The 27,752-nt window shown below is 49.2% G+C and overlaps 2 protein-coding genes across 5 annotated transcripts in view; one reads left to right on the top strand and one right to left on the bottom strand.

The window, feature by feature from the left end:
• Nucleotides 1-11,082, top strand: TOR3A (torsin family 3 member A). Of its 2 annotated transcripts, none has more exons than XM_048943830.1 (6): nt 1-2,209; nt 2,512-2,625; nt 3,298-3,563; nt 3,944-4,116; nt 5,734-5,858; nt 5,999-6,109. In XM_048943830.1, the coding sequence occupies exons 1-6, from the start codon at nt 1,924-1,926 to the stop codon at nt 6,043-6,045; spliced, it is 1,011 nt and encodes a 336-aa protein (XP_048799787.1). In that variant the 5' UTR covers nt 1-1,923; the 3' UTR covers nt 6,046-6,109. The 2 variants fall into 2 exon arrangements, with proteins under 2 accessions (XP_048799787.1, XP_048799786.1); XM_048943829.1 differs by lacking the exon at nt 5,999-6,109 and adding an exon at nt 6,126-11,082 and having other exon boundaries at nt 128-2,209.
• ABL2 (ABL proto-oncogene 2, non-receptor tyrosine kinase) overlaps nt 7,796-27,752 on the bottom strand; it is a 36,991-nt gene continuing 17,034 nt past the window's right edge. For 2 of the 3 annotated variants that reach the window (XM_048943790.1, XM_048943792.1), the window contains exons 2-11: nt 21,154-21,324; nt 20,205-20,500; nt 19,686-19,958; nt 18,837-18,921; nt 17,333-17,510; nt 17,056-17,240; nt 16,628-16,780; nt 16,051-16,140; nt 14,695-14,868; nt 7,796-13,600 (exon numbers count right to left, since the gene is read on the bottom strand). In XM_048943790.1, the coding sequence (XP_048799747.1) occupies nt 11,910-13,600; nt 14,695-14,868; nt 16,051-16,140; nt 16,628-16,780; nt 17,056-17,240; nt 17,333-17,510; nt 18,837-18,921; nt 19,686-19,958; nt 20,205-20,500; nt 21,154-21,324 (3,296 nt within the window). In that variant the 3' untranslated portion in view covers nt 7,796-11,909. Of the gene's footprint in view, nt 13,601-14,694; nt 14,869-16,050; nt 16,141-16,627; nt 16,781-17,055; nt 17,241-17,332; nt 17,511-18,836; nt 18,922-19,685; nt 19,959-20,204; nt 20,501-21,153; nt 21,325-23,830; nt 24,065-27,752 lie in introns of those variants that run through there. The other variant, XM_048943791.1, reaches the window with a different exon arrangement.

The raw sequence follows: 27,752 nt of genomic DNA, 5'->3' as shown, positions 1-27,752 counted from the left end.
GGCCTTCTGCACGCTCCCATCTAGTCCTTGGGCATCGCTTCCTGCCTGAGGCCCTGCAGAGGGAACTGAATTATTCAGGAAGGGTGGATTTTTGTTTTGTTTCTTTTCCTCATGTTACATCATCTTATTTTGCTTCAGTGCCTTTTGAACCTCAGAACCTGGTCAGACAGGGTGCGTGTATTTGGCAGATTACTGAACAGCGACTCCTTTCCCCTCTAGCTCTTGCAGTGTGCCACGCTTAAGTGAAGGTGACACGCCAGGAGCTGTGCTGTAGCACTGTGGGGCTGGTGTTGCTGTGGGACATAGCTTTCCTATTCTATTTTTCAAACCCTTTTTTGGGAACATGGGAGCATCTATTTCTCTTGGAAGCCTGTCTCTTCTGATAGACTCTCCTTAGCTGATGGCACTGTGGCTACAGTGCTTTTAATTTTGCTTATTTTTTTTTTTTAATGTGCACTGATGTTAGTTCTGTTTTAGTTATAGCATCTAGTGTTAAGGTTTTAACCTCACAAATAATTTTTTAAGCTGGAGCAATTACATTAATCAACACAGAATCCTTCTGATGCAGATTTGCAGTATTTATAACCACCTGTAGATGGAGATGTGCTCCATGCCACGCCGTGCTGGCGCTGGAATCCTGCTCCCCATCACCTGGATGAGTGAATTGCATTTCAGGATCCACTTCATTTTCCTGAGCACTCAAGATGAACTTGACATTCGTCCATATCTGAAGCAGCACGTCTCGGCCTTGTCTTGGTTAGGGTAAGTTGTGGGTGTCCTGATGCTCACCAACTCATGTAGTTGTTAGTTCTTCACAGTAAACCAGCAGTGGGTCCAGCATGGGGGTAGAATGCAAGTTATAGGTGGCTTATCCACTTCTCATCTCCCCTGCACAGCTGAGTTTGTGCACATGGCATGACAGCACTGACTGCTCCTCTTTTAGAGGTCAGAAGTGTGCCCTTCCTCTATTATGTCCTCTCAAAACCAAACGCAGGCTTTGCTCGGGGTCCCAGAGTCTCCTGCTTTAGTGAGAGCAGCCAACCCTAAGGCCTGGCAGCCCGCAGCTGCCCTGTGCAGCTCATTGCTTTTGCAGCTCGCTGCAGAAAACTGGTTGTTGGTGGTAAGGGGTTGTACTGCTGTTCTCTGATGTGATTTCGTGCTGGTTGTGTGCTGATCTGAACTTCGTTCCCGGCTGCTCGCGTGGAACCCACCCCATCTGCTGCCGTTTGCATGCACTGGTGTGCAAAGATGCACTGATGGAAGAATTACTAAGTGGAACCTTAGTATAGATACACGCAGAGCAAACCCATCCCAGAGCCAGCGACCAAAGTCCTTCCTCCCAGAGCCTCGATCTGCAGGCTGAGCCCCAGCAGATGTCCCCAGGAGCACCTCGCAGCTGTTCTGAGTCCGTTCGTGTCCCCTCGTCGTTTCTGTGCCCCTTGGAAACGACGCCGCTGATCAACGCGGCCAGCTGCGTGCTGGGAACGGCGAGCCCGGAGGCGGGCAGGGCGCTTCCCGAAGCCCCACCTCGTGTCTCTGGCAGCACGTGAGCATTTGGAGTTGCGTGTTTCATCTGCAGTCACGTTTTCCTGCTAAACTCGCACCCGAGCACGCCGCAGGGAAAATCCAATCCCCGGAAACAAAACCGGCCCGTGTGAGCGCTCAGCGGCAGCTGCATCCCTGCAGTGTCCCTGCAGCCGTGCGCACAGCGGCCATCCGCGGGGCCGGGTTTTGCTGCGTGCTGCTGGAGGAGGAGCCGTGCCCGGCCCAGCGGGGCAGGCCGTCCCGCTGGGGCTCAGCTGGTCGTGCCCCCGGCCCGCGTATTTCACGGCTGCAGGAAGTGAGCTCACAGCTCCGGCGCTCCGAAGGCAGGACGGGAGCCCGCGGGCACCCAGCCCGGCCGCGCAAGAGGTCCGCGCGGCTATGGGTCGGGGCACGCCGCTGTCTTGCCTGGGGCCGGCCTGCTGCTTGCTGCTGTTGCTGCTGGGGGATAACGGGGGGCTGGGGAGCAGTGGGAAGCAGCGGGGGCTGCAGGAGGAGCGCCAGAGCGCTGTGACGGAGGCGGAACCGTGGGGCAGAGCGAGGTATGAGGCGGTGAAGAAGCAGCTGGGAACTGTGGGAGCTCTCTCCAAGCAGTACTGGCAGTACCTGGCTTGCAAGGTGTGGCAGGAGGGCTGCGGGAAGGAGGAAAGAACCAGCCCCGGCCCAGGTAAGCTCCTAATTCTCTTGTGCCTGGGGAGCAGTGGTGGGGTCTGCACCCCCAGCACCCACGAGCTCTGTGGGAAGGGACTCCCCATTGCTCAGCATGCGTTGTGCTGGGGAGGGAAGTCTGCTCATGCTCACCCAGGCTCTGTCTCCGGTGCACCTGTCTGCCATGGAGCCAGCTGCAGCTCGTTATCATTCTCTCCATCTGCTTCCTTGCACCTCGGCAGGGTGGCAGTTAACTTGGGAACACCTGGGTGCCTGTGCACAGTTCGAGAATGAGGCTTGTCTCTGCTCTGACATTTGCAGGCTGGAGCTTGCCTCTGGTGGGCCAGGATTACCTGGAGATCCTCTCTGCTTGGTACTGCAGTTTTGGCAAGTGCTGCAAGACAGGAGACTGCCAGATCATCAACAACGTCACGGGTGGGTGCTGCTGTTTCCTTTGTTGTTGTCATTTTAAAAAGCCCATTTTAGCAAGTGATGCATGTAAAAGGCATTTCTGGGGGGAGGAGGAGGGACTGAGCCAAGTCCTGCTTCTTGTCACTCATTTGTAGTCCTTGGACTGCAAGAAAGCATGCTCTGTGCAGTGCAGTGCTGTGGTTTGCACCAGCCCTGCCTTCATCTGACATTCCATGTGCACAGGGATCTGTCTGGCACCAGGACAGGAAAGTGTCCCAGGACCTGTGTGCAAGCCCCATGCAGGTGTCACTCATTTGCTATCCCTGAAACTTCTGCTCTCTGTACAGGCTGCTGGGGGTACATGGACTTGGTGTACAGGAAATGCTACAGAAAGGACTGGGGCTTCAGAGCCCTGTGTAGTCATCAGATGCTTTCTCCAATTTCCAAAGGAAAAAAGGAGTCAGCGGAAGATCTGTGTCTTTTTGCAGTCAGTGGCAGATATGAGCAGGGCACAGGGTTTGCGAGCATCCTGCCATGTTAACCCTGCACCACTAATGTCAGCTCAATGCTCCTCTTGGATATGAGTCCCATCAGCAGGGCTGTGTGGGCTTGCTGCTGTGCAGTGTCTTCTCATATTCCCAGCAGCAGCAACTGGGTTTCTAGGTAAAGGCTGAGCTTTTGCTGTATTTCCTTCAGGGCTTGAACTGGACCTCCGTGAGCATCTCCACGGGCAGCACTTGGCCAAAGAAATTGTCATACGGGCGGTGCGAGGGTTCCTGCAGAGCCCGCAGCCTCGGAAGGCTCTGGTCCTCTCCTTCCATGGCTGGTCTGGCACAGGCAAGAACTTTGTGGCCCGCATGGTGGCTGCTCACCTGTACAGGGACGGGCTGAAGAGTGAATGTGTCAGGGTGTTCATTGCGCTCTTCCACTTCCCCCACCACAAGTACGTGGACTCCTACAAGGTGAGAGCTGGTGGTGTCTTGGTGTACTGGGTCTAGCTGGAATGGAGTTGCTTTTTTCTTTTTTTTTCGTACCAGCTGCACTGTGTTGTGTTTTAGGTCTGTGGGTGAAGCAGAGCTAGTAACACTGCTGTTCTAGCTATTACTGATCTGAGTGTGGGCACTGCTTCAAGGTTTTCTGTTTTTCCCGCTCTGCCCCTCAGCTAGTAGGTTGGGGGTGCACAAGAAAGTGGGAAAGGGTACAAAAGGGACAGCTCACCAAAGGGATGTCCCGTGTACCATTATGCTCAGCAGCAAAAGCTGAGGGGAGGGAGTCTGGGGTAGGCCCAGTCTCTATGCTGTCTCCTGTTGTTGGCACCTCACTCCTGCCCACTGTTCTGCAGGTTCAGCTGGAGAAGCAGATAAGTGAGACTGTGCAGCTCTGCAAGCAGTCACTGTTCATCTTTGATGAGGCAGAGAAGCTTCATTTTGGCCTCCTGGAAGTCATCAAGCCCTTCATGGCTCGCTCTGACAAGGGCCAGCAAGATAACCGGAGATCCATCTTCCTCTTCCTCAGGTAACTTCCAAAGACGTGGGGAGGCACAAAGCTCCTGAAAGTGTGTGATATAAGGGACTTGGAATGCAGAGGTGGGGGAGGAGATGCCCAGCTCTTCCAAGGGTGGTTGCCTCCATGGCCAGCTTTCCTTGTTGCTGCTGAGGAGCTGTGGCCTAGCTGAGCTGGTGCCTGGGCACCAGTGAGGTTCAGAGATAGTGTGGTGTCATCCTGCACCTTGTATGACCGAGCAGGGAGATCCTGCACTGCAGGGAGCATGGCCAGGACTGCAGGTCCTTACGGGATGTGGCTGTGCCATGTGGAGAGGTCCCCCTTGCCTGGCCTGGTACATGGGGAAACTGTATTCAGTTCCCCCCTCTGTCTGAAAGGGAAGTTGTACCTCCAAGCTCAGCGGTTCCCTAGGGAAGCTTCTCTGCTCGTAGAAGACCTGACTGGACCTGGTGCTACAGGGCTGACCTGATGTGTCCTGTCCACTCTGGGCAGAGTAGGCGTGCTGCCAGTTGTGCGGTGGTGCCTTGGTCCACCTACCTGGCATGCTGCACAGCCCTATGCCCATGTCAGCCCCTTTGTGTCATCAAGCAGAGAGAGCAGGGCGTCATGAACTGCAGTGGTATGCAATCAGTCCTGGGGGGGTTTCATCATGTCTGGTGGCAGTGTGACACAGACCTGTTGTTGAAGGGCTGGCTCTGGCCCAGCCTTGTCTGGAGGAGGCCTGGATTTGCAGCTGTGGCTGGGCTTGAGCAAATGGCCACTGCTCAGCCAAAGGGATTAGGATGGGTATGAGCTGTGCTGGCAAGGTGGCAAAGAGAGGTGGTGATGGCTTCTTCATTTTACCTTCCCACCATCTGTGGAATGTGTCTGTAGTCTCTGACACACGAGGAAAGATAGGTATGAGACCCAAGTCCCCCACATAGAATTACAAAATCATTAGAGTTGTAAGGGACCTTTAAAGGTCGTCTGGCCCAACTCCCTTGCAGTGAACAGATATGCCTACAGGTCAGTCAGGTGCTCAGAGCCTCATCCATCCTGACCTTGGGTGTCTCCAAGGACAAGGCTTCCTCCCCATCTCTGGGCAACCGCAGCTGGTTCCCAGCATCACCAGCTCCCTGGTGGGATGGCGCTGAGACCAGGGGCTGCCTTCTGAGGTGTGGGGGCTGTCCTGGGAGCCTTGGTGGCTGCCTGGACCCTGTATCCCCCACCAGGCAAGGTCCCTGTCCTGGCCCTTTTCTTCTCGTGGAACTCCTGCCATGTTCTCTGTCCTCTGGCGTGGACTTGGCAGTGGCTTACTGAGGGTTTGCTGTGGAGCCAAGTGTCACCTGAGGGGTCAGTGGCTTCCCAGACAGGGCAGGGTACTGACAGAAACAGAGGTTCCATTGGCTCCTGGCCCCATGTGTGGAAGAGCAAGCAGCTGCCCCAGGCCTGGGTTGGCAAGATGGAAGATGCTGTACAGATTCCTTCAGAACACCATTCATCTGGGCGAATGTTTCAGGTGCTGACTGGGCACAGTGGTTGCTTTGTTGTAAACAGAACTGCTGAGCTCTGCCTATAGAGGAGGCTGTTGGCAGCTCTGAGCAATTTGAGCCTGGCAGCATGGTGGAGTGACTTCTCTTCTGTCTGCAGCAATATTGGTGGCAGTGCCATCAATGAGGTCACCCTGGACTTCTGGAGAGCTGGACGGGCACGAGAGGAGATTCCCATGGAGCTCCTGGAGCAACAGCTGCGACTGGAGATGCTGCAGCTTGCAGGTAGGAGCCGGGCCGCTGTAGCAGGCAGCCTACCCAGTCGCAAACCTGCCCCTGAGCACCAGGCTGGGGCTTTTTTATGAGCTTTGTGCTGCAGGAACATCTGGAAGAGTGTTGACATACCCTTCCCTTCTTCCACATAGCTCAGCCTAGTGAGCATGGCAGCAAGGCACATCGGAAGAGGAGCTGAGCCAATCTTGCTCCCTTTCAGCCCCAGAGCTGCCAGCTCTCAGGTGGCTGAAGTTTGCTTTGTCTTGCTTTTTGCTGCAGAGAATGGTTATGCCCGCAGCCGTCTCCTTGAAGAGAACCTGGTTGATTTCTTTGTGCCATTCCTACCTCTGGAGTACCACCACGTGAAGCTCTGCGCGCGGGATGCGTTCCTGGCCCGTGGACTTCCCTACACAGAGGCAGCCCTTGATGAGGTTGCCAGGATGATGGTGTTTGTCCCCAAGGAGGAGAAGCTTTTCTCTGCACAAGGCTGTAAATCTGTATCACAGCGCATTAATTACTTCCTTCCTTGAACACCAGGTGGGACTACATCCCTGGTGAAGCTGATTCCATACACCAGGAGCTGCTCTCCTTGCACAAGGTCAGGCAAGCAGATCACCCCTGCACAGGGGCAGGAACTGAACTCCATATTACTCTGAGGGCTGCTCACAGGGAAGGAAGTGCAGTTGGAGTGCCAGCAGGCTGAGCTCGGCTGGGTTTTTAAGTCCACGTGGTGTTTCTCACTCCCTCCTCCTACCCTGAAGCAGTGGTTTGGTTGTGCTGATAGATGCTTAGTCTCATGTGAGTGGGGTATTGCCAGTTTGTTGCCAGTAAGCAAAGGCCCAGGCCAGACTGATCCAGCACAAGCCACGGCCTCATCCCTGTCCACAGCTTCCTCAGTCACATACAGAAAACGACTGCTTCATCTCCACTGGAGATTTTAAACCTACAGCCTTTTCCTTTGGAGTGACCTTCTCTCCCCTCTCTTGGTCTTTGTTCCATGGAAGCAGCTGTGGGATGAGGTGAGCTCCTGCTGGAATCATTTCCCTGAGCCATTTGGTGAAGAGCATGTTTGCTGCATTGCAGGAACTGGTTTGGGGAGAGACAGACACGGGCAAAGGGCAGATGAGGAGGACAGTGGGTGAAAGAACAGGTTGCAGTTGAATTCTGGTTTTCAGAGCTGGAATAAGATAGTTTCCCCCCCCAGTATGTTGCATGCTGTGGGGTTTTGGCTGGTATCAGCATTACTACACCAAGGGGCTGTTTGCTGTCTGGGTACTTGCCAGGTGATAAGAATGGACCAAAATATTTCAACAGTGATAGAAGAATCACTTTGTGACCTCGAGGTCAAAACTCCCTTCCAACACAGCTGCTGCACAGTGAGGTGAATCAGCAGCTGCCAAGGACGGCTCAGCTACCTCATGTGCGGACCTTTGATCTATTTTAAGCTTGGAACCTCTCAGCAGTGCCAGTGATGAGCAGCACAACTCCAGGGACAGGCTGAGCACTGCTCTGCAGCCTCTGAGGTCGCCGATCTAATGAGGCTGTGTGGTCCAAGGCAGGGAGCAGTGAGCCAGGGAGCTGCTCGTCTTCCTTCTCTCTGTACAAAGTTAGCTTCAGCCTGGCTGCTGACTCGAGGCTGGACCTAAGTGCTAGGTCTACTTTTATCAGGCATTGCTCAGAGTTGGTTGATGGGTGGTCATTTCATCACACACATCAGTCCTGGGAACAGCAGAGGTGCCTGAGGGAAAGCAGCTCTTCAGTGAGGATGCAGCCCTGCAGAACAGCACAGTTCAGGCTCTGCTTTACAGCCAGCTGATCTGCTTGGTCACTTGTGTAAGCCAGCGTGAGGTCAGCAAAGTTTTGGTTTTTTGAGTTAACTGGCTTTGGGTACAGTACAGTGCAGGTTAAAACATGCTTTAGATAAATAAAGCAATGTCTAGGCAAGGTGGTTTTTTTTTGCCAATAAAATATTGCAACCTTTATTTAAAACAAAATGCAAATTGGCAAAACTTTGTGGAACGACAGGCAAAGAGGCCCTTCTGAGGGCCTTATTTACATCAAGTTTAACACTGTTCGCAGTTCACAGTCAGACGATAGTGAGAGAATTAAATTAGAAAAACAACCAAAATATATTACAATAACAATTAAAAACAAAACAGTTGACAACACTGTAGAGTGATTGGTGATTAATGTGTTTGATTTTAATCCATTCCTGCCCTCTGTGAGTTCAGTACTGATGCCCACAGCATGCCATGCTGAGCGGGCTCTACACCCTCGTGCACAGCAGCCATGCTGGGAAGATGACCTCCTTTGGTACGGGTATATCTCACTCTGCAGCTACTGCAGCTACGTCCCAGAAGCTGTCACTTCCTACCACCAGGGAACAGGCTGAGGGTTTGTTCTAAGCTCCGGGCCTGAGAGTACCCCAGGGCCCACGGGCCTCTTACACCAGCTGCTCCCTGCTGACACTGGGCCAGTGGTGCTCAGGAGAAGCCTCTTCTGTGAGGATAAGGAACAGAGAGAACAGCCCCGTGTTCTGCATCAGGAGTGCTGCTCTGTTTAGCTCTGCTCTCCCAGCTGTTTGATGCAGTCCTAAAACCAAAGCTTTTAATTCAGTCCTGCCAGCACTGGTGAGAAGAACAGCCAGTTGTGTGCTGCCACCCCAGCCAGCCAAGTGCACTGCGCCCAGGGTTAAGAAGGGCATACAGTGCAGAAAGCTGCACCTGCGGGTCGGCTGCTCCCCTGGGAGCTAGGGAGAGAAATTCCCCCCACTGCCTTGCTCTGGGCTCTGAGCTTGCCATCACCGGGTCCCTACGGTTTGCCACCCCTGCTGCAAAGATGACTGCCTTCAATTCTAGGCCATAGTAGTGCAAGTTGGAGAGCCCAGCTGCATTTGCATCTTTACCACACGAGGCCTTCTCACAGCAAAGAAAGGAAACACAAGAGGAGGTTGTCTTATCCACAAAGGCTGGAGCAAGAGATGCTCTTCACTGGAAGAAGTAACGGGGCTTTGCCATCCGTACAGTACTTGACACAGACTGTGCGCAAAGCTGAAAGCAGAGAAGCTGCTACGGTTGAGACCTTTAAGGCTGAACAGAAAGGCAAATCTAGCAGAGGGAGAGGACCTGTAATAGTGGTGGGAGAGAAGCTGCCCCAACTGTTTGTGATCCTGGGAGAGCAGGTGAATTCTGCTTCTTCTAACTGCCCACAGCTTTGTCCCTGCCAGCTACCTCTGGGGGGGAGGAAAAACAGGCAGCACTCAAAGAAAGCAGACATGGGGAGGGTAGCCAGCCCTCTGCAGGGGCACAGTTTGTTTCTTAAGCAGGGTATGAAAGAGTGGAAAGGGGTGTGTTCTGTTAATTAAAAATTCCAGGAATTGTTTGCTATTCTGTCACTTTTGCAGGAGCTTTTCTGGAAGACCTACATTCAGGAAAAAATAAATTTTAAAAAGCTTCTTTTAAAATACTCAGCAGAACTGGAATAACACTTTTAAAACGTTCTGGTTAAAATACCTTTCCCCTGAGAATAACCACTTCAGTTCCAGTCGGCTTTTACTGGGCTGAAAAGCAGTACAGTGATGAAACCACACGATTGTCTGCAGGGCAAACAGGACCAGCCTTTCTGACACCAAGAAAGCTCTCATACCCTTGCACTCCTCCTGATTGTTAAGAAGGCAACATGAAGCAACGCCTTAAGATTTTTTCCCTTTACGGGTCAGCTTTCCAAAGGCAGCTAATTTGGTGTGCAGTGATGCACACGTTCAATAAAGATGACTGAAGCAGATAAGGTAAACCACAAAAGCCCTCGGTAAAGTCTACAAGATAACTGTTAGGTGCTCTGCCTCCCTGCTGAATAACTGCCCCAGGGGCCTGCAGCTGAAGTGCAAGACCCAGAGTAGATCCAGGACAAGCTGGAAATCTCGCAGAAGGAGACAGCAGGCTCTTCCAGGTGGGCTTGGTGCCACGAGGTAAGGATGACTAACCCACAAAGGGATCAGCTTGCCGACTTGTAGGAACGATTCATTCACCTTAATACCTACTGAATGGGGTGGAAGGATTGTTTGTTTTTTTTTCATTATCTCACCCACTTTGACAGTGAAGCACACGTGGTCCATTTCACCTCGCATACTGCTCCACTGGTGCACATTCATGCAGCGTGACACACAACTTTATCTACCACAGACTAGTCAATAATATGAGGATTCTCAGACACGGGCACATTACTAAGAATGGTTCAGGCCACACCTCACCGTGCTCCATGGAAACAACGGTGGCATGTGCCAAGAGGTCCAGCCTGCTTCTGAGCACCAACAGGGCAATGCTTGGAGGCAGACAAGGAATGCCTGAGTGCCAACCATCTGAATTCACACCTGTGCTCCAGCTCAACTCTAAATGCTCAACCTAAAAGCAGCACAGTCACGCTTTAAAAACAAGTTAAAAAAGCAGTTTAGAAAAAAAAAAAAAAAAAGATTTAAGGTGCAAAGCAAGCCAGATCCTCTGTCATCACAAACAGTGTGAAGTGAGCAGCAGCATGCAGGGTAACGGGTATTTGGATGCAGGTATCAGGCCTGTTTGCTTCTTCTCTCTAACCAACAAGTAGTTGAGGTCTCTGTACTTGCCACTCCTTTAACTCTCAGGGAGCTGTGCACATGCACAGAACACCAGCTTTTTGAGGCCACAACAGTCAACCAACAGCACCAGGACGGAAGGAGACCAGCCACATGACTGCCTGCCTTCTGGGATTGTCAGTAGACCAGCAGAGACCATACTACAGTGGGAGCTCTCCAAGAAGCCCTAACGCTTCTGTCACGTTTCGGGCAGAATGCAGTTTACACAGCAGAAGATTCTGGTCCAGTTGTCAAAATACATAAACTAAAAAAAGATGGCTGTAACTCACGTGTTGACATACCTAGTCACCTTCACGCTCCCAGATAGTGGAAGCCTGCAAGATTGGTAAGCAACAAATCCCAGAAAGCGCTGTGATGTGGTTGTGCTGTGTCAGGAGGAGGGAGCGGTGCAGGGAGACCTGCAGGCAGGCCAGGCTGTTCTCCTGGCTCCAGCACTGCCTGCTGATTGCAGCCAGGGGCTGCTGGTGGCAGAGGTTCTGCCTTGCCTCCCCTGGGCCTCAAGGTGCTGAAACTGAACTGGGGAGTCAACCTGGTAACAGGAGTTAAAAACAACCTAGAGCTTAAAAAAAAAACAAAAAACACCCCACCCCATCCCATTAACACTGGCAAGTTGTGTAAGAGCCCCAAACTACTCACAACAACCAACGACCATCAAGCAGCACTCATGCTAGACCACTAGATATAGGAATCAACTGTGTGAAGGCAGTATGGTGGGAAGGGGGTAATTCCAGTGGTAAGTCTGCCCAGCATTCCTGATGCCTCAGCTACAATGAAGACGAGAACATGTGGAAGATGAGGTGACAGGAGGGAAAAGGGATAATTTCATATATTAACTAACTTTGCAGTTCTCATTACAGCAGCAACAGCACTGTGGAAGTAAGCCACTGAGGCTAGTGCATCCACCTCCAGCAGCTCTGAATACTGTCAGTGCATTAGACCTGCCCCCAGCTGCACACAGCCTGCTCCTTCAGAGCTGCCCAGCCAGGACTGCTCAGCAGCTGGTACCAGCAGAGCCCCGGGGCCCTTCCTCGCCTTGTCAGGAGCCCAAAAGCGTGTGTTAGTGCTGATGGGGTGCGTCTGTACAGCCAAGGGGCCGGCAGCCACTCCAGTACTCCGGCTGCCAGACCGTCCTTCCCAGAGCGAGAACCTGCCATCGATTCTCCTGCCTGTCAAAGGGAGGAGCAAGGATCTTCCTTGCCTCGCCAAACCGAGCAGATCAGACTGGCAAGGTAGGGACAAATACTTGATGTTCTGCCCCTTACAGCTTGAATCTACCCTCTCCATCCCCATTTTCTGAGATGAACTTGTAAACGTGAGAACTCAGTGATCTGAGGTACTTCACATACTCAAGTATCAGTCTTTCCTTTTGAAAGCATCAGTACAGAAAAGAGTCCCCCCCACCCCACGTGTATTTCTCTTACCCAGATTGACAGTAGCTACCTTTGCACCACATCGCTGATTTCTTGGACGCACGACAATAAGTTATTAAGGACGGGGTTTGCCCCAGGGATGCTAGCAGCTGTTGAGGACACCTGCAGTTCCTGCAGGCTGAGTTCCAGTTTGCTCACGGCTTCCCGGAAGGCAAATTTGTTGCGTGTATGCGGAATGCAGTCCACGTAGCCTGAGCAGTAATCCAACAGCTGATGCCCTGTGTCCACCAGCTGGCTGTTTGGTGTTGGCTCAGTGATGGCACTCGAGAGAAGATCGGCGCACTCCAGCAATGCTTCCTTGCTGATTTTATCTGCTGGGATTTTCTCAGTTGCCTGTTTGGTCTTTCTTAACGCTATCTTTGCGCCAGCTGTGCCATTGGCCATTTTCACTGGGGAGGTGGAAGACGACGACAGAGGCACTTGAGGTGGAGGCATCATGGGCCTCCCGGATTTCCCACCGACAGGTGCTGCTGCTGCCTTCTTACTCCCTTCGCCTGACTCCAGCCCGTGCTGCGCCCCCGCCGCGTTGCTGAGCTCTTCTGCTGCATCCGAGCAGGCGGCTGGCTGCTGTAGGAGCCTCATCACTGGTGGTGGAGGTGGAGCACACTTTGGTTTTACCCGTCTGGGCCGGTCCCTGTCGCCGGAAGAAGTGACCTGATGCTCAGATAAGAGCTTAAATTTATTACCCTGAGAGTCTGTGCCAATGAGCTGCACATCTGCTGGAGTGTGTTTTAGAGTGGGTGAGATTAGGACTGGCACTTTGTGGTTGTGAGTGGTTGGAAGTATTGCTGCAGCCTTTACTGGAGAGGACCACCCTGGTCTCTCGCCATCCTCGAGGGCCCCCTGCCGAGGGCCGCTGTTCTTTTCTTTGCTTTTAGGAGTTGCTGCTAGCCCTGGCATCTCCTTTTCCTCTGAACTGGAGGGGGTTCGGAAAGGGAGAGCTGTGGCACCCCTTGGCAAGAGTTTTGCTTTTGGTCTTTCTCTGGTCAAAGCAGAACCTTCTTCAAACCTTTTGGGCAGCAGGTCATTTGCCCTCCCTGTGTTCTCATCAGGCTGAGAGGAGGTGGACACTGTCCGTTCCAGCTGGATTTTTGACCTCTGGGAATTCCTGGGAAGGGTCATTGCCATTCTATCCTGCTCTGGAAGCCCTGAGGACATGGAAGATGTAGAGTTCGACCTCGGAAAAGGCTTTGATGCTTCTTCATTGCCAGTGGGCTTTCCTGGTCGTAGACCCAGTGTCTTTTTAATCAGGCGTGGTGTAAAGAAACCTGTGATGCCAGACCACCCCCCACCAGTGCTCACACCCCCACCGCTGCTGGTGCCAGTGCCATCGTCATTGTAGAAGGTCCTCTGCACAAAGCCCCCACCGTAGCACTTGGGTGGTGCCAGGTTTGCGTCCTGCTGTGTGGGAGCAAAAGCGAACCCATCCACGTGCTGCAAGGAAGCAACAGATGAGAAGTTACCCGTTAACTCGTATTTCTTGTGGGGCTGATTCTCCATCTCCCGGAAGGAGCTACTGCGCTTGGGGGGTGTGGGAGCATTCCTCTTCTTCATGAAGGAGCTGAAGAAGCCGCCTTTTCTGTCCCTGGTGAAAGTGGTCTCTTTGGCATCCTCCAGCAGGCTGCTGGGTGACTTGTCCCTCTGCTTGTGGGGCAGTGCGGGAGACCCACTTGTTGGCTGTGTGCTTCTGATTAAACCTAGGAAGAAACAAGAATGAATCTACAAAATCCATTTCCATTTCCACCTCCCTATCCTCCAGAGGGCTGTAAGGGCCCAACATTTCAGTTACACAGGATCTGCAGAGAAAGACTGAGAAAGGAAGCTGGCACTTCTATTTTTGAGCTTGTGATTTAAAAACATTGTGCATGTGTGACCTGTCGGTTGTCTCGGGAGGCAATTTAGGAGAAGGTCAGGAGAAAGTGAAGCTGCTCTTTTCTCTCAGTTTCTTACCCCCTTGCTGTAGTTCTTTTCTCCCTCCCCAGATACTGCAAAGTATAAAAGAAAATCTCTTGCTGTATTGTCAATTTCTGTTTGAAAGCTGTTATCTTAAAAATTTAGTTAAATTTAAAATTAAAAAAATGTTATGAAATTTACTAAAAGGACATTGCAAAAGCTGCAGTGTTTACTAGTTACAAGCAAATAGGCTGGCAAACAGCCCTCATGACACTGCTGCTCAAAGCACCAGCCTAGAACACTTTGGCTGGATGAGAGTTGAGTTCCAGCTTATGTAAGGCTGAAGAAAGCTGGAGCCCCACATACGTATTTGCCACAGAACTGCTTCACGTCCCAACATTTGGGTTCTTTGTTCTGCAAACCAAGAGCAGAATGGAGAAGTCTGCTTGACCCAAAGGAATTGTGCCTGCAGACATCATCTCAGTTGTCAGGAGTAGTTCCTCTGCCTACTCAGGAATGAGAAGTGACACCTGTACTGAAGAACAAGACCATGCAGGGCTCCTCCCCGTGAGTCATCTCATCCCTCAGCTCCCTCAGGGAGCAAATCTGCCATCATTCCGATCTCTCCACCTCACTAATACAGGAAGAGTATCCACAGCCCTGCCTCTCCTGCCACATTAACAAGCCTGCAGACAGGCTACAAACTGAAAGAAGCCAACACCGTTAATCGTATCTTGACTAGAATGTGAACTTTTACAGACCATCCTGGCAGGATACTTGGTTGAAAGATCTCCACTTGGTGGATGTTCTGTTCTCTTCTGCTTGTCTGACAATTTACACTGGGAGCAGATCTACACCAGAACACACAGCCTCAGTGTGAGTGCCCTAGAGCTCATACCTGGTGCGGAGCTGGATGCCGAATGCTCCAGGGTATCCTGTGTTCCTTCAATGTTCTCCTTGTTCTCTGCCTGCTTCTTCAGTGTTCTTGTCTTGGAGGGAAGCATGGGCAACCGGGGCAGGTAAGGAACAATGGATGAGGAGGAGGCTGTTCTTCCAAGCTCCTCTGCTACCTCTACAGGAGGAACAGGAAGTGGAATGGTTGGAACAAATCCAGAAGAAGAAGAAAATAAAATATGGATCTCTACTGCAATCCCAGACCAGCAAGAAGACGTGACTGAGAACGCAAGAAGTTTGTGAATTTAGCTTTTTGTAAATTCAGAGGTGCTTAGGGTAAAACACGTTGTACAAATGGAAGTCAAACTAACTTGCATCTTTGTAAATCCATCCAAAATGGTGGTAGGATCTGCACAAGTGAGGCTCTGGTACATATCTAGCTCTTTGCTGGGTTAAGGTTGCTCAAGTGCTAAAGTTTACAATGAATGCATTTTCTTCCCTTCTAAATAAGGTGCCTCTTGTTAATTGCCTCAAAGTCACATCCTTTCTGACTGGACATAAGCTGCTTTGAGGCAAAACACTGCACATCTCTATTAGAAATGAAGATTTCATGTTTTCTCCTCAATATCAACACAAGGTATATGATTTAAAAGCACTAACCAAAAAACCCCTCCTGTACAGCCCCGGGTTATTGTTTGTTTGTCCCTTGATGTGCCTGTTACAGATCCTCCCTGGTAGAATTTCATCTGGTGTGATTTTTCTATAGCAGGGAAGTGCGTGGCTTTTCATACTTGATTTCAGAATTAGAGATGCTTTAACAATTTGTGCTCCTTTGCCTCGTATCACACCTCTCCTAGCTGACCAGATTTGAAAGTTGAGTTGCATAGATTTTCTCCTTAAAAAAAAATAGCTAAGTAGAAAATCCAGATATTGAGGCAGACTTTTTAAATAAAAGCTGACAGTGGTATTTCACTACACTAATTTCTGCAATCAGAAACAGAATGTGGTATGTGTGCATCTTTCTCTCTCCCCTCGCATCACTCGCTATTCCTAACTCCTCCTTTAGTCTGGGAGGCTTCCTCTCATAAAGGAGACAATCTTCTTTAGGCAAACTCCTTGTTATCTTGGTATTCAAGTTAATTACTGTGCTGTCTCTGCACTGACACATCTAAAGTTTATTCAGTATTTGTGCTAGGAGTAAGACTTGTATTTACAGACATAAGGATAAGAAGTAAAGGACGAAGCCTCATCACAGTCTCCACAGCAAGCAGATAAGCTTTAAGAGCCTGTGCTTAAGAGACAGCACTCTGGGGGATAAACAACTACCACTGCTCAGAAACAAAACAACAGGTGCTCTCACCCTCCGAGATGCTCGAGTCGTGGAACATGGTTTCAAAAGCCTGGTGGGTCTCAGCAAAGGAAGGTCGGTCTGGTGGGTTCCACTTCCAACCTGCAGTGTGAGAAAGCAGGGTAAGTCTGTAACAAGTGGGAGATAATTTGTTATTCTGTCTTTCATTAGTAGATTAAAAATTTGTTATGCAGTGTTAGAGAGCTCTTTGTGGCAGATGCTAAGCAGCACACTTGGAGGATGAGTTTGTGCGACCCTGTCAGCAGCTTGTCTCCTGCAGAGGTGCTGTGTTTGCTGAGTAAAATTTCCTTCTTTTTTGGTGATTCCATATTAAGAGTCCTGCTTACAAGTGACAGTACAATTTGCCACAAAAGCTACCTAGCTGTAATCAGCGATGACAGTTTTTGAGAGTTCTTGTTCCCTGGAGACCAGACTCACTTTGCATCACTGACCAGGTATGTCTCAGGTGACAGGGACTTTTCCACATAAGCTAACAAAATGGCATCTAGAAGTAAGGACTTAGGAGCTGACTACAGATTTCTCCTACCCCTGCCAGGCTTTGTTCCCCAAACTGGAAGAAGATACTCACAGGCCCTCATCAGTTCATAAACCTTTGGAGGGCATCCCTCCGGTTGTTCCATCCGGTAGCCCTTTTCCAGCAGATCATACACCTGAGAGAGATCAATGCCTGGGTACGGTGACATCCCATAGGTAGCAATTTCCCATAACAGCACCCCAAAGGCTGCAGAAGGAAGAAAATAAAACTCCTGGTCACAAGACTGCCTGTATGGTATGCTGCTCTTACATTTTGGCCTTGGCTGCAGCTAGAGGCAGAACCTCTCTGCTGCAGATTCTTCAGGCCAGCCTAGGTAAAGACATTAACAATTTGTGAAGTTGTGACCTGGTATGTTCCTCCCATGGGTTTTCTGCCCAGGCCAGAACACACTTTACTCTCCAGGGTGGCAAATTAAAAACCAGAATGAAACAGAACATAACAGTGAAGTGGAGTTGTCTTACCCCACACATCTGATTTGATGGAAAAGGTGTTATAGGCCAGGCTCTCAGGAGCAGTCCACTTGATTGGGAACTTGGCTCCAGCGTGAGCTGTGTAGGTATCTCCAGTCATCAGCCTGCTTAAGCCAAAGTCAGCCACCTTCACCACGTGGTTTTCTCCAACTAAGCAGTTCCGTGCTGCCAGGTCCCTGTATGAAGAAGAAAGCACATAGGGCGTTTAAACACAGTCCTGTCTTTGCAGAGTTTGTCCCTTTCTGCTTCTCAATGCCATCTTACCCACCTGTGAATGAAGTTCTTCTTCTCCAGGTACTCCATGGCAGAGGATATCTGAGTGGCCATATAGAGCAGCACAACAGCACTCACTTCCTCCCGGTTGCACTCCCGTAAATAGTCAAGCAGGTTCCCATATGGCATGTACTCTGTCACGATGTAAAAGGGGGGCTCCAGGGTACACACACCTAGCAGTGAGGAGAAGGCATGTGAATAAAGCTGCTGGTTCTTCCCTAGCTTACCAGTATGCCTGATTTAATTCCCATTTCTTGCAGTCTCTAACAATGAGAGTTTCTCTGAAAATCCAGGCCTTTTGTCTACAAGAGCTGGATCATATAGGAAAACTATATGGGAACATATAGGAACATTATAGGAAATTTAACATATAGGAAACATATAGGAAAATTATAACTATAATCATATAGGAAAACTATAAAACTGGAACATACAGGAAAAGGAAATCCCCTTTTCCTATATGTTATGCATAAAGGATGTGTACTATACATATACATACCATACGCTGTTATTTGGAGGGTTACAGAATGGAACAGGACATATTCTGAACACCCATTATTTACTTTCCTTTCCCTCTTCTCTTAAAGCTGAAGAGTGGCCAAATGGAAGTGGGTACCTGTCAGCAGGCCAGGTATCCAGGCTGGAATGTCACGACGGAGTAATGCGAAGCACTCCCGTGTATGCTAGTGGGTAAGGGATCAGAGCAGTGGGACCTGCTCCTAAAGCAGCATTCTCACACATTGCTCAGATTATTCCTTGCTACAGTCATTGCAGTTATGCACAAAGCATGTCAGAGTGGAGGAGGAAGGCAACAGGATACTCATGTCAAATCTCTGTGAACTCTCACTGCAGCACTGCTGGGTGCGTGCTGATACCATTACCCACATACAGGAGCAAAAATGCATCTCTAATGAGAAACTGTTTTAGTCTGGAAGCAGCCAGGGCTGGGTGACCACTTCATCTGTGTCCATTTTTTAAATGGGTACAAAATAGATGACATTATTAACATCCTTCACATTCTTCACATTTCTCCTTTCATCCTAGGCTTGGCTTGACAGCTTTGCTCCCAAAGACAGCAAAAGTCCAGATGGAGCTAACCACCAGTAAAGCTTTAAAATGTCTCATTAAGAATCTTTGTATATACTTCTGCAAGGCTACTTCAACTGAGTAGAAGAGGAATGTGACTTCACTGATAACTGAATCCAGGAGAATGGCTAAAACCAATGGCACAGTTTAACAGGAGGTTGATACTGCTAACTTTACACAGTGCCCCAAGAGCAAAGTCATGTCACTAATGTGACAATATTTGATGTTTCATTTAGAACTGGCGTTTCAGCTCAGCTTTGCTATATGAAGGAGAAAGCAGTCAAAAATACCACCCCATAACCTGACCTGATTCAAAAAATCATGTCAGTAAATCTGCCACTCTTTTTCAACAAAATGGATACATTTTGGCAGAAACCTGAATAAGAACAGAAAGATCAAGGTATTTCACTAACCTAATAACTGCACTAGATTTGGGTGCTTGATTTCCTTCATCACAGCAGCTTCTTTCAAGAACTCTTCCACCTCCATGGTATCTTCCTAGACAAACACAGAAGAGAAGATTTATCTTCACGACCAAGGTCTGCTCAACGCTACACATTCTAGCTGAATGGTATCCTTATCTCCATTCTGATGTTTTGGCTTTTACTAAAGCAAAAATGTCCTAACAGCCCTGAAAAGCTGGCCTGCAGCACAGCCAAATAACAGATGTGCAGCCCCTGGAAAGCACTAGGTTCTACCAACTAGGTATCTACTGTGGCTGGAGAAAAGATGACTCTGAAAGTCACTTTGTTCTGCCTAGCTGTAAAAATTAAATTTGAAATCTTCCTTCTTCAGGTGGGGGGGTACCTGAAATGTTAACATTCAACAGCGGTCACATTGAAACAAACAGAAGGCTCTGAGAGAAATACAAATGGAGGAGCTAAATTTTTCCAGAAAGATGGGAGAAGCTGTAGGAACGCACTTCCAACACCTTTGATTTCTTACAGCTTCCACAGCTTTTCTAAGGGAAGGGAAGCAGAAGTGGTAACCGTGCCTCCAGGCCTGCCTGGGACACGCAGTTCCTGCAGGAGCCCATTGGGCCAAAATTCCAAGCTGTTTCTAAGCTCCCTGCACTGCTGCAAGCTCAACAAGCTATCTTTGTTCTGCAAAGCTGCTCTCAAAGCATGGATTTTATACAGATCAGCACGCTCCGTTTTCAGATAGTCCTATCAGTAGATGGTATAACTGAAGAAGTTACAATTTCCTTCTACTTATCGTCAACACTGACCAAATTAACAGCATGCAACAATCTGATAACTCACCTTTAATGTTTTCACAGCCACGGTGAGGTTGTATTTCTTCCAGACACCAACATACACCTCGCCATACTGCCCTCCCCCGAGTTTGTGCTTCATGGTGATGTCAGTCCGCTCCATCTCCCACTTGTCGTGGATGGGGGACACTCCATACACAGTGGGCTTATTGCACTTGGGTGCTGGGTAATGCAGAGTCGTCACCAGTCCATCTGCTACCGTGGAGTGATGGTGCACTAGTTCTGCTAGCGTGCTGAAACGGCTTTCTGCTGTCACGTACACCTGTCAGGAACGAATCAGGAATCTGCTTAGGTAAAGGCTGCTGAGAGCTTTCAGTTGTGCTGGAAAATGGATACAGTACAAACGTTCCGGCAGATTTGGAAGAGAAAACAAAAACGGTAACAGAACCAGATGTTAAGAGCACTTGTTCTCAGTTGTGTTGAGCAAATGAATGTTCCTCTGTGCAATTTTCACCTGCAGAAGGCAGCCAGATTTCCTTTCCCCACAGCGCCGTGCAGAAATCCTTACCTTTCCATCGGAGGTGGTGTTGATCCTGTAGTGGTAAACACGTCCCTCGTACCTGAGCGAGATGGACAGCTGCCCTGGGCTGCTCTCACTCTCACGAACCAGGAAGCTGCCGTTGATGAGGCTGCTCAACAGATACTCTGCTGCGCTGCGTGACACCGGCCCGTGATACCACGAGTGCTTCTCCAGGCTGTTGACTGGTGTGATGTAGTTGCTTGGTACCCAGCCCTGCCCATTCTTCGAACGTACCTCACTCCATTCACCATTCTGGTTGTAACCCAGGACTCGCAACTTCTCACCTACGAGCCAGGAGGGAAAAAAGCAAAGGAAGCACAATATGATCTACTGGGTCTCATCAAGAGACATTCCCCACCAGCTGACTAACCCTTGTTTGTTGGTGTACGCAAAGTATTTATGAGTAAAGTGTCAGCCAAATTTACTGCAATGTAAACAATAAGTTCACAGAGCTTCTTGCAGTCCACATTTTAGACCAGATAAGTGTTTTCCTTTTTTCTTGGAAGAACGAGGTTTGTCTCCATCCTGAAGCCTGAAGTGGCATTTGTTTTTTTAACAATTGTGCAGAAGGGCATATTCTGATATACTTCCTAAACAGAAATTCTTCTGTGACATTCTTAATCCTTGATTTGGCTGCAGCTGAAAGCTCCTGAATTCTGTATCACCAATAATGTAAAGATTCTCCTCTGCCTCACAGCCAGGGAGCTGGGCAGCCTGGATGTACCTGGGTCAGATCCTTGGCCAGTTACTCCAAGGTGTACCAGTACCAGAACTGCCCAGCAGGTGTCTCTCCAACACAAGAGAGAGAGACCATAGGCTTGTAATCCTTGGTTCGAGAATAATTGCTAACTCACTCTTTCCAATGGAACAACAGCAGGGTTCTATTTTCTCTTGCTAAGCGTACAGCCCGTGGCTGCCCTGCAACTCAGATCCTCACCTTTGGTGATGCTGAGTGTGTTGTCACCGCTTGCTACAAAGTCGTAAAGTGCAACAAAGAGGTTGGGATCGCTCTCAGTGGCTCCCAGCAGGTTCTCCTTGGAGCTCCACCTAATGGCTTCGTTCAATGCCTGGGGTTCAACATCGCAACCATAGGGGCGGTGCAGGGCCTCTGAAGGAAGAGCAGAAGAGGAAATTACAGCTGTAAGTAAATCAAAGCCTGGCGCACAGCAGAGCAGAGCTCCCACTGCACAGTATGTGCAAGAAATAAAACATGCCCCTTTGATGTGAAGTAATGAACTTCTAAAGTATTTTCATGCTACAATTTCAGTCTGTTTCTGCAGCTGAAGTAAGTAGCTTGGATTTGAAAGCAATGTTAAGAATAGAGGCAAAACAGACTGAATTATGACAAATAATATGCAACAGTAACAGAGTCAGTAGGAATGGTAGTGATTTGTGACACATTTCAAATAATAAAGTGGTAAACTGGCAAGGATAGAAAGTAATAAGGATAACACGAGGTATTTAGGAGCAGTGTTCCTGAACACAGGGCAAGTCTGTTTGACTGCTTCAGATGATGCATACTTGCTAGTACAAGGAAGTGGGAGGAAGAATCAGTTGTGAAATGGTATTTATAGAAAAAGGGTTTTCCAATCCGTACTGTGGTTTCCCCAGGAACAAGCAGCTGGTTGCATTTCAGTATAAAGACACAAGAAAGACGCGGCAGTTACACGTGGGGCAAAAATACATGTAAGAATGGAAGTAATGCTTCTGAAGGCACAACAAGGGCTGTTCCTGCCCCACCACGTGTTCCCAATGCCCCTCATTGAATCTACTCATGAAACCACCCCATAAGTAGACCTGGCCTGTTCCTGAGGGTCTGAGAAGTCAGGAGCAGGATGTATTGAAGCAGACTGCTGCAAGAGGATCCACCCCACCAGGCTCCCACACATTCTTGTGAGACTTACATACGTGAGCAAGAGCCAGGCTACATGGCACATGGAGAGAACAAAGAGCTCGAGAGCAACACAGATGGGAGAGTTGGGAAGTCAGAGAGACAGAACAGGAAGAGGCCTATGCCAAGTAACAGGCAAACACGTGTCGAATCTGTGCCACGTGATGGAGCTCAAGCCTGGAAAACTTCAGTGTAGGGGCTTTCCCAGAATCCATGTTCAATTGTTTTTAAGCTTTATTATACATACATGGGAAAGGAAATGACTGAGGTTTGTTAGTTTGTTCCCAAACACACAGCTAAGTGGCTTTTGCCTGCATTTCTGGTAATCATACTGCTCGAATAACTTGCTTCCCAGCCATGACAGAGTGCCACCCTATCGAGGTTCTCCTAGCAAGAGCAGCAGTGACAGAGCCACAGCTACCAAAGCATGGCTTCATTCTCTACAGATGCACTATTCCTGTGTTTTCTTCTTCTCAACTATCACCTGCAATTACCAACATCCCAGACTGTCAGATAAAGAGTAACCACGCTGTGCTGCCAGCACATGGCTGCTGCTTTTTAGGGCCGGGTTTGTGCAGTTATTATGCATCAGGAACAGCTTAAGTGGCAACAGAAAAGAACAGTGGTTCCCAAATCCAGCTCTCTTTATAGAGTACAAATAGATGGTAATTAAATAACACATTCTTTATACTCCAACAATGCCTCATGTTAGAAAGGCAGGAGGGGGTTTGGTACCTTGAGCAAAGCAGCTCACCGGTGTGCTGCACAGAGAAACTGAGTGATGCTCCCCTGCTGGCTACAAACAGCAAACACAAAAGCAGGCAGCTTCCAAAAACCACCCCGACTCTTCTGCTCTGAAATACTTTAATGGTGTTTAAATTACTTCTTCCTTTCAATTGCACAGCTGCTGAAACAGCAAAAGCTTTAAACAAAAACACATACGCTTGTTTTATTTCACAACCAACGTATGGCTTAGGATTCCTTTTCAAGCTAACCCAACTCACACACAGGCATCCAGTCCCCAATAACCTACAGTGCTCAGTGCAGTGTGGGATTCTTGCCATCCCATGTGCAAGGATAAGAAAGCTGAGCTCAATACGGTAATCACAAAGAGCTCAGTAAGGAAGCTGAGACAGCCAGTCACACCACATGGGATACGCCTCACACTGAACAGCCTGGGAGCTCCGGTCACACCAAGGGCGAGGAAGTGAACTGGGAAGTTCTCTTTGACATCGACTCAAAGCCTAACCATAAATCATATGTGATTGCTTTCATTTCCTATACAATTGAGAACTTACCTCATCATTTATTCTACAAGCAAGGCTTCAGCCACCTCCTTCCTCTCCTTTATTCCCACAGTACACTTTGCTTCCCTCCGGACATGAATGCTTTCCTATTCAGCCACCACCACCAAGAGACATTTTGCCTCCCACCCTGTGCCACAGAGGCTACAATTACGGATCTCTTCAGCTCAAGAGCAGAATGAGAGCCCAACATACACCTCATCTTCAGTAGCAGAACCCATCAGGCGCTGACACGGTCTGTGTTCCTGAAGCACTAACGCTTGTACAAACAGAGCATTTTGATAAGCCCAAATAAAAGCAGGCAATCTGAGTCCTGCTCCCACACAAGACAAAGAGCTGAGAGGTCCCACACCCTAATCTAAGCCAACAGGGCAGTACAGAAACAGGAGGGCACACTGCAACCTCCCTAAGCATCCTACCTGTGAAGCTCGACCCCGCAGGCTCAGAGGCATCGTTGCCAAGGCAGCAGAGCAGCTTGTTCTCTTTGCCATAGCTGGGCTGGAACAGCACCGTGCCCACAATCATGCCTGCTGCACAGCAAGCAAAAGGCCAACTAACTGCCACGAGAAGTGCTGGGCTGCCACCACGTGCAGACAGTACTGGCAGCCAATGGAAAAGCAAGCGCAGCCTACGGGTGGAGGAGGAACAAGGGAGCTGCGGTTATTTGGTTAGGAAGGGTGGAGCTTCCCAGGGAGCTCTGAACATACCAGGCATGCGGAGGCTGGACTGCGAGATGAAGCAATTTCGACAGAGCTCTGTGTCGCTAGGAGTCGGGCAGCAAAGTGTTGGGAACAAAACAAACCATTTCCTTGGAGAAATTCCTTTGTGCAAACTGCCAAACAGATCCTTCGTGAAGGGGACTGCCCACATTGATTCATTTTTTCACTCCACGTCCATGCCAATGCACAAGTACCATTCACATGAACTAAGCAGAAGTGATGCGAGTCAAAATATTAAACCTAAGAGATGAATGAGCACTTAAAGAGAAAATGCTGCTGAGCGTTTCCGAGAGAAACAGAAAGCAGAGGCAGCACAGCATGCCCAGTCTGAGCTGCGTAGCTGCTCACCTAGTAAGGTTCAGGGCAGCTCTCTGAAAGGGCACCATCAAATCGTCTGTCACAAACGTGAGACCTGTTTGCGGGAGTCCTCAGCAGCCCCAGTTCTCTAGCAGTCTCTAGGGCTGGTAGCAGAACAGATTTCTTCTAATGCAGAGGAGGAAGGGTTAAAAAACAAGCAATCACGGTGGCAGTCCCACAGCTGGGAGGCTGGTGGGCCTGCAGAGGGGTATAAAAGGCAGCAGGGGAAGGGCAGCAAGTGCTTTGGCCTTTTGTAGAAGGCAGAAGGTGCTGCAGCTCACCAGCCAAGAGCAGCATTTCTACAGCTGTGAGCTCTGTGAAGAAAAGGCGGCAGCTTCGTGTGATGAGGGCACAGCTCAGACTGAAGGTAAGAAATGAGCAGTTGGGCTTGTTAGAAGCGTTTGTTTTGTAAGGCTGTGGGTGTGAAAAGTCACCACAGAACAGGTGTAGGCTGGATGTAGGCTGTGCAAAGAGTTACTTCTCCCTGTGTGAACTGTATCGTGAGTATTTTCCCTCTCCACCATCACTAATGCAAGTGGAAATTGCAACCAGACAGAATATATTACAACACCTACATACAGTTGGCTTCCAAAAGTTCCTGTGACAACTGAGAGGTATCCTTTCCTTTTCCTCCAAAACAAACCTCTGTGAATCCTGCTGCATGCTGCCAGCTGGAGGTTGAGATGCTTTTACCTCTGAACCCCCAGGCTATCTTTTTCCTGTTTGTTCTTCCTCTTGCAGTTTGTCTTCCCTCTCTTGTGTGCTCTGAGTGCCCTTAATTACACTGGTATTTGAAACAGCGCGTTTATTAATACACAAAGAATAATAATGTGAGGGAAAGGCGGAGCAAATAGTTGCAGTAAATAAGCTTTTCAGGTGGGTCTGAAATGGTGTTAGGAAATGAAAAGCTACATATTAATTTGTTGCTTAATTAATATCAGCTGCAGAAGTTTAACAAGCAAAATGGTTATTAGCCTGCTTGTTACAATGCGACAGATGTGTAAGTGGTATCTCTGGAACAAGGAAGGATTAGGAGATAATGAATCGGGGTTACAGATGCAGCATGGAAGCACAGGCACTGAGCGTGCTGTCTGTAGCCTCTCTGAGCTGTGACGGCCAGCTGTAGGTGAGCTCGGGGCAGTCGGCCAGCAGCCAGCACTGGTGTGGGCAGGGCACCAGTGTCCCTGCACAGTGGGTCGGTTTGTAAAGGCCTGGCACATGCACCCAGGCAGAAGGAAACCAGACTTCTTTTTAACTTCAGGATAAGCATCGTTTCTTCCAAACTGATGTTGCTGGATGGTTATTCTACTGTGCAGACCATCACTTTGACATCCGCATCCACAGCAAACATCCTGTTCCTATTCCCCTCACACTCAGTGCACAACGTGAGACATGAATTCTGGTACACTCCACTTGTTTGACCGAAGCAGCAACCTTTCAGGCAGAGCAGCTTTTCCCAGCTCCTTGGGCTATTCCCTGCTGTGCCCTTCAAAGCTGTTTCCTGAGCACAGCTAACCTTCCTCTACCACTTAAATCCTCCCTTCCGAGGTACTGCTTTTAATGTAAGGCAATCTTGCTGACTGCACGACTTTGAAATAAGTAGTATGAGCAGCTTCTAAAACTTGCTACATCTGGAACATACGTGCTGTCAGTGTCTCCCAGTCAAACAAAAGTGCAAATAGCAATGCTGCTCTGAGGGGTTTGGTGCTGCTGGCAGCAGGCCAACGTGACTTTGTAGGAAGGAAGAGAGGCCAAGAGCTACAGGACAGTGTCACTGACATAGCATTTAATACCAAGAAACCCAAAACCCAGTGGGTGTTCTGGGTTTCCCTTCTTTGTTTTACAAGAGGACACATGAACTACAAGGCCACCAAGATCCTCATGCATCCACATCTTTCGCTTTATTTCCACTTGGGGTTTTCAAACCAAGTATCAATCCACGCTGCTATTTTACCCGGTCTAGTTTCATACCCTTGCTGCCAAGACTAACAGAGTAACAAGGAGTAGGCATTAGTCAGCCTGGACCACAGGAACTGGGCTGTCAAGTACTGAGTGGTTCTGGTATAACTGCCATTTTCCACCGCATCCTCTAAACATACATCATTTCATGTGCTGGGCTTCAGGAGCTTCAACCAGCTTGTTAGTGGGAGGCCTTCCGCATTAATGAAGATGAGGACACAAAACTGATAACACAGCAGCAAGGTTTCCTATTTTGCTGACACGTTTGGAGCAGTATCAAACCCTACAGTAGCCTTGTTTCTGAAACCCAATCTGAGCACTTCCTACTAACCAAAAGTACTCCATCCATCCTTACAAGCAAACCAACGCTGGCCAGGCCAAGTAGCTGCTGTCTAATAACTTAGCAGCACAGAAGCAGGCCTATGAACTCTCTACCCCAGCAACAGACTTGAGGCCTTACCTTGATGGACCACCTAGTCTTCCTGCTGACATGTGTGCAGCCATGGAAAAACATCAGCTTAAAAGGACTGGGACAGCTCACATATGGCTCTGGTAAGATACGGGTGACCCAACTAACTGCTGTTCCTAGGTGTTCCGCTCCTGCAAGCAAGCAGGCTCTTAATAATGTGGTTTGTTTGAGCTGAGCACAGATCCATAATTAGTCTCTGGGCCTCCCACAGCTCTGTGAGGTTTAAGTGCCATAAACAACCCACTGCATAATGCCAAGAAATACAGCTCCAAGCCAGGCACAGGGATGGGCAAGAAATAGGTTTCTATTTATGGTCTCAGGCTGGGAGAGACAGAATGTGGGAGGAGGCATCAGAGTCAGTGACAACATTGCATCATGAGGAGTCCTCATCACAAAAACATGTTGCAAGCCAAGCTGGTATGCCTTCTTCCCTCAGGTATCAGAATGCATCTGACACAGGAAAAGGTTAACAACTGATGTCTGGTACTGGGGAGTGAAATACATGGGGAGCCCAAATGCTCTCCACACAGCTCATCTTTTAAGAACAGATTTATTTTAAATGTGGTACAGAGCTGCATGAGATGTTCTGCATTCAGTTCGTGGTGAAAGCGGTGGGGAGTGGCACAGAAGACATGTTTTTGAGCTGGTTTGAGGTGGAAAGCCAAGGGAAGGCAATACCTGGTATTGCTGTATTTTTACTGGTGGAAGGACAGACTGACAGATCTATCTCAGTGCTGTCCATCAGCACATTTCCTTGCTGTCAGTGACTTACAGCACACCACTGCTCTCAGTATCACCTGCTGCAGAACTTCCCTACTTGCAGCTTCTTCCTGGTAA

The sequence above is a fragment of the Lagopus muta genome, chromosome 5 (genome assembly GCF_023343835.1).
Source record: "Lagopus muta isolate bLagMut1 chromosome 5, bLagMut1 primary, whole genome shotgun sequence".
Classification (NCBI taxonomy): domain Eukaryota; kingdom Metazoa; phylum Chordata; class Aves; order Galliformes; family Phasianidae; genus Lagopus; species Lagopus muta.
Note: the sequence above shows the minus strand (reverse complement) of the source record. Positions and strands in the feature narration are given on the sequence as shown.